A 6,000-nucleotide genomic window follows, 5' to 3' on the forward strand; every position below is an offset into this window, starting at 1 on the left:
GTGGGACTCCTCCATCCGCCCCTCACCCAGGGCCACAGGGAAAGGAACGTCAGAGTGAGAGATGGGGGAGTCACGAAATTGGAATTTGCTCATTTGAAATTTTATAAGGAGGCTCTGCTGAAATGTACTGCTTTACTATCAGAAATTTTATCAGCAGAACAGTGTCAACAAGATTGCTGGGGAAGTTTGTATGATTAAAGGATACATTTCTCTCCTTTAAAAACACACTGAGAACTGGTATTTTCACCGTAAATCATTCTTATCTGTGTGTTCATTTAAAAGTTCTCGGGCTGGGAATGTGGTCTGTGGGAGAGTCCTTGCCCATGCTCCCAGCCCTGGGTTCCATTCCTAGCACCATAAATGCAAAAAAAAAAAGCATAAATAAAGCAAAAGTTTATTTGTGGAATACGGCCAGGTAACACCCTCTTCAACTTGCTCACCTGAGAGCCGTAAAAGTCACTGCTTTTAAACAGCTCTGTCATTCACCTTTTCCTAAACCAGTCTAGTTTTCTCTAGTTCATCCAAACTAGTTAAGACTTTGTGAATTTATTTTCTTGCTTTCTCTCTTTCCCATTTTCGACACAGACGCACACTGAGGCCAGCAATGTGGCAAGTGCCAGGTGCCGAGATAAGCCCGTGATGGAATGGGCAGTGGAAGGCACAGAACCACACGATCAGTAAGGCTGTGGTGGAGGTCCCATAAGTCTGGGCTGGCACCAGGCACTTCCCTAAGGAGGTGGCAGCAAGCTCAGACCTGAGGGATCCTCAGGGATGGAGCAGGGAGTGGCCTGTACACAGTTCCAGGGAGCAAGAGCAGCACATGCAAAGGCCCTGAGGTAGGAGTGGGCACAGTGTGCTAGGCCAGGTTTAGGGAGAAGGCAGGATAGGAAGAAGAGGGATGGTCAGTGTACCATGCAGGGCCCTGTGCCCCAGTGACAACTTGAGACTTTATTCTCATAAGCCGCCATTGCCCATTAAAGATGTCATGCTGGCTGTTGTGTTGTTTCAAGAGGTCTTGAGTGGGTGTTGGTAAGGGTTTACTAATCACAGGAGGCACAGCCAGTCCACCCAGGGACAAATCCTGCGTCCACTAGTACCGTAGGCAAGTCATGAAACCTCTCTGAGCCTGTTTTTCATGGGTATAGTAAAATCAAGGTCACGGCTATTCTAAGTATCAGAAGATGTGCTCAAAAGAGGGCAGTGACCACATTATCACCACTGTCACCGTCACCACCACTCCCACCATCCACCGGTCTCTGTCACCACTCTCATCCCAGGACCTCCAGCAGCAGGAGCAGCAGCACGATCCAGGAGGCCCCTTTCCAGCTGCCAGCACAGCACAGCTTTTGGTAGGGGGGGCGAGGCCGAAACCCAAGACACCAGCGGTTCCCGAGCTCCACTCTATGTGACTGCACACGTGGGACTCTGAGCAAGGCACCCAGGGATGCGTCACTGCAGCAGGTGAAGCAGACATGGCGGAAACGAACAGCACAGTGCAGGCTTCAGGAAATACCAAGTCTGCACCAGCGCGCTCCACAGCCTGACCGAATTAGTCGCCCCTTGCCATGGCCAGAAGCCTCACCTTCTGCAGACAGAACCTGTCCGTCTTGAACACCACAGTCCCTGAGAGGCGCAGAGACGCAGGAGATACAGCCATGGATGGGACAGCAAGCAGGGCACTCCTGAGACACCAAGGCGGGACACAGGCCTGGGACACAGCACCGATGGCCAGGGCCCCACACTGTACTGGCTCCCCTGCCCCAGAAGTGCTCAGGGAAGCCTCTCCCCCCAGCCCCCATGGCAGAAAGGCCCCTTACAGAGACAGTTTCCGGGCAATGCCATGAGGGAAGGAGGGCACCTTTCCAGATGACCACCTGGGCCGGTCCACAGGAGGAGGGGTGGCTGCTCACGGCCACCGCCACTGGAACCCCCAAGGTGCCAAGATGGGGGTGGCACCACATGGCATGCCAACCGGCCTGGCCCCTGGGCCAGGAACTCTCCTGCCAACTAAATACACACCCTTTTAAAGAATTTTAGCCTATTTTCAATTTTCCCTGAGTGCTCAGAAATCACCAGCCAGGGCCCTTAATACTCCAAGACTGGCTTCAGAAAAACATTTCACGGGGCTCTCAGGGTTTCAGGCACCAGCACTTTTCCTTCAATCCTCTCTCCCGCCCAATGCTCCTCTCGCCTGCTCTTTCTTTACCATTTCGTCTTTCTCTCCTTTATGGTTTTGTTTTTGTTTGGCTTGGTTTTGTTTGGTACTAGGGATCAAACTCGACCTTGCACTTGCGAGGCAGCCAGTGGCACCAGAGAGCTAAATCCCCGGCCCTCCTTTATTCCCTTATTCCTTTACTCCTTTATTTCTGAAGAGGTGGCTTACCAGAGTCGGTAACACACAGACTTTGGAACCAAACCACCAGGATCACAACCCTAGCTGCCTTTAGGGGAGGTTTCTCTGGGAAGAGCTTTCTAGGCAGAGCAGACAGCCAGTGCAAAGGCCCTGCAGCAGAAGCGTGCCTAGTGTGCTGGAAGAATAAGACAGCCAGGGTGGCTGGAGCACGTGAGGGTGAGATGGGGACCGGAGGTCAGTAGAGGGGGCAAGTCACAGCCTCACAGGTCACAGAGGCTCTGCACTTGACCCTGAGTGGGACAGAAGCCACTCGGGAGCGTGGATGGGAAGGACATGAACTGACTCATGTTCCCAAGCTTTCCTCTGCCTATGCTAAGGACAGGCGGAGAGATGGGCGAGGGACCAGGAGGAAGCCACCCTGAAGTGACCCGTGATGGCAGCTCAGACCGTGTCAGTCACGGAGGAGGTGGGGAGTGGGCAGATTTCAGATTCCTGCCCGAATGGACACGAGCAGGAGAGAGAAGGCAAGGATGCCTGCAGGGTCTGGGGCCCGAGCTGGAGAGGCGTGAAGCTTCTGCAGAGAGCGGGACGGCCACCATCAGTCTGAGACACCACCTGGACCCAAGGCGAGACAGAGATAAACACGGCTCCAGGGCCTGGAGGAGGGGAGGGACCCAGGCCGAGGGAGGATGAGAGGCCACAGGCGAGAGGCACACGGCCGGCTGTCAGTCAGCTGGGGTGAGGAGAAGCAGGAGGAGGGGACCGAGTGCACGCGTGGCCTGGAGGTCGCCTGTGCTGATGCTGCTCACAGCCCCGAGGACCAGAGCCCAGGCCTGAGCTGGCTACAGGGTCCAGCCACACCAAAATCAGAGACGCCCCTGGCCAGGCCAGTTGTGAGAGGGTGAGTCCCAGAACATTCAGCAAGCACCTCCGCCACCTCCTGAGTGACAGAATCACACTCGCCAGCACTACTGTGAGGCCAGTGCTGTCCATGTCCTAGATCCAGGGCAGGCCTGCCTGATGTCAGAGCCCGGTCACTACGGACTGCGGGGTACCGATCCAAAGAGCACTGTGCAAGTGAACGAGTGAAGCAGAAACCCCTGGGGGCCTGAGACCCTCAGCCCACAGCGCATGGGGACAGACGAGCCAGGCCAAGCGACCCTGGGCAAGTCACCGCCGCTCCCTACCCCTCCGGGGTAAATGTTCCCGCCCGCCCTAACAGGAAACAGCAAGGCACAGGACAGGCTGGAGGTGGAACAGGCTCTGAAGGTGTCTCATTGTTCTGGAGAGAGCTCTGTTCTCTTCTGCACTGTCTGCCGCCCGCTGAGTCCCCTGGCAGGACATTTTTCCAACTATGGAGTGGAAATTCCTGGCTCAGGCTGAGGCCCCGGGGCTGCTGAGTGGGCTGAGGACAGCTGGCCTCTTCCCTGTGGAATGTCCTGCATGCCGGATGCATCGGGCAGGAGGAGCCAGCTCGCAGGAAACATTTGGCCCCGAGTGGCTTGGAGCTTTGGCATCTGACAGTGACAGCAGCCTCCACCCCCAGCGAGTACCACAACAGAAAATGAGGCTGTCTGGAACTCCAGATATTTGCTTTTAAGCAGATTGCAGAAACTTAAAAGGAACAATAGGGACCTTCTAACAAACAGGCCCCATTCTGCATCCTGGATCCTTTTCATTTTTAAGTAATAAGTTCTCTACATCAAACCCTCCAGTGATTAACAGTTAAGCTAAGTGACTGACAGTATCTTCTCATTTAATGCTTATAACCACTCTGTGTGGGGGCCATTGCTATTAATCCCCACTTCAGCGCAGGAACCAAGGCACAGAGAGGTCAAGCCACCAGAACAAAATTTCACAGCCAGTAAGACACAGAACCTGGATTTGAACCCAGGACTTGCCAACCCCAGTTCATATGCTATGGTTTGGGTCTGGATGTCCTCCCAAAGCCTCACTGGGTCAGAGGTGGCTGAATCTAGAGTGTGTGATGCTGGGATTAAAGCACTACACGTGAGTGGTTTGGCAGTAATAGTCTGGATGGGGTAAGAGAGGCAGAAAGACGTGGCAAAGCTCTCTCCCTTGTTGTCTTTGCTACCTGTGTGCACCACACAGTTTCTCCTGTGCGACACCCATTTGCCATCCCTGCCTCAGAGCCAGCCAATTACGGGCTGAAACCTCCAAGAACTGAAGCCAAACACATCATAGCTGTAGCCACTAAGACGCTCACAGCCAAAAGGATGTGTTCTAAGCCCAAATGTCAGGAAATCTCAGGCCCAGTGCTTGACACTCAGTAGGCAGCTGGGTGGATTTGGGAGAAGGCTTTCATCCAGGTGACCAGAGCAGGCCAGGCAGTGGAGCGGCAGGACCTCTGTGTCACCTAGGCCCACTCCCTCTCTGTCTTCCACCACTGGGGCTCACCCCAGAAGCTGCAGCCCTGGCCGGGGGAAAGGCAGCTCACAGCTGTATTTAAAAGACCCAAGGACACAGCCCTCTTCCCCATGCTGGGGCTATGTGGCCAGCTAACGTGACACTCAGGTCCCCCAGTTCCACACATGGCACCCACTGGGTCCCATGTAAGGTCAGACGCTTTCTCTCTTTTGCACAAGCCCAAATCCCATGTAGCCACTCACGTGCCATGCCGTGGGCCTCCAGAGGACAGACGGGAGGAGGGCGCGGGCGGCCCCGGGAGAGGGGTGCACTCACCTCCAGCAGCTGGGCAGCACTGGGCCGGGTCTCCGGGTTCTTATCCAGGGTTACCTTCAGGAAGTCTCGGAACTCCGCTGACCTGCGAGCACAGGCGTCCACAGCGGGCTCAGGGCGAGTAGGAGGGCGAGACAGCCCCCCCATGGCACAGACTCTGATGAATCACCCCTCCAGGGACAAAGAGCGCCTTCATGGGCTAAAACGGTGGAGGTGGCAGGGCCTACACAATGCCCTCTCCTCCTGGAAATCACTGTCAGCTGGCGGCTTGGAAATCCCCGCAGAGCAGGGACCTGCCAGGGCCATCAAGTGAACAGCACTGATGGGTGGGATTTGAACCCAAGCCTCCTCTTCCCAGCTCAGGGGGCTGCTAGGGCTTGGCTTGGGCTCTCCGGCCCAAAGCACAGAGAGAAGAGCAGGGAGCTCAGGAAGGCCCAGAGCCTGGATCCTGCCTCCCTCAGCAGACCCCAGCCCAGGGCAGGTCCCCCGCTCCTCACCACTTGGAGGGTGCGAGCAGTGTGGGAGGGTCTGACTTGGCGATCTTGAGCAGCACCCGCATGGGGTTGAGCTCATGGTGCGGGGGCTCGATCTGCGCCATCTCAATCAGCGTGATGCCCAGGGACCAGATGTCAGCTTTGTAGTCGTATGGCGTGTCCTTCATGGTCTCACAGAGCACCACCTCAGGGGCCATCCTGAACCAAGCAAGGAACAAGAGGGCTGAGCACCTGGCCTCCACAGGAGCTTCTCAACGATGCTGGGTCGAGGACCACCACCAGCCCGTGTCAGGGGTCGGCAGCACTCCCCACCCGGGATTTGGATTACTTGACGTCCCACTGTCTTCCTTAGACCTTCTGTCTTCACCTTTACTGGGGCGCCGCCGGGCCTGCTGCAGTTCCCAAGGCCTACCACCAGGTGGCGGCAGCGATCCAGAACACAGAGCCCTGGGG

The 6,000-nt window shown here is 56.0% G+C and overlaps 1 protein-coding gene across 6 annotated transcripts in view; it reads right to left on the reverse strand.

Moving 5' to 3' along the window:
* Stk10 (serine/threonine kinase 10) overlaps positions 1–6,000 on the reverse strand; it is a 122,924-nt gene that overhangs the window by 44,206 nt on the left and 72,718 nt on the right. For 4 of the 6 annotated variants that reach the window (XM_010622168.2, XM_033761630.1, XM_033761628.1 and 1 more), the window contains 2 exons: positions 5,551–5,745; positions 5,057–5,138 (listed from right to left, as the gene is read on the reverse strand). In XM_010622168.2, coding sequence (XP_010620470.1) covers positions 5,057–5,138; positions 5,551–5,745 — 277 coding nt within the window. Of the gene's footprint in view, positions 1–5,056; positions 5,139–5,550; positions 5,746–5,875; positions 5,995–6,000 lie in introns of those variants that run through there. The other 2 variants (XM_033761627.1, XM_033761626.1) reach the window with 2 other exon arrangements.

Source organism: Fukomys damarensis, unplaced genomic scaffold (assembly GCF_012274545.1).
Source record: "Fukomys damarensis isolate Sample0158 unplaced genomic scaffold, DMR_v1.0_HiC HiC_scaffold_9, whole genome shotgun sequence".
Taxonomy (NCBI): domain Eukaryota; kingdom Metazoa; phylum Chordata; class Mammalia; order Rodentia; family Bathyergidae; genus Fukomys; species Fukomys damarensis.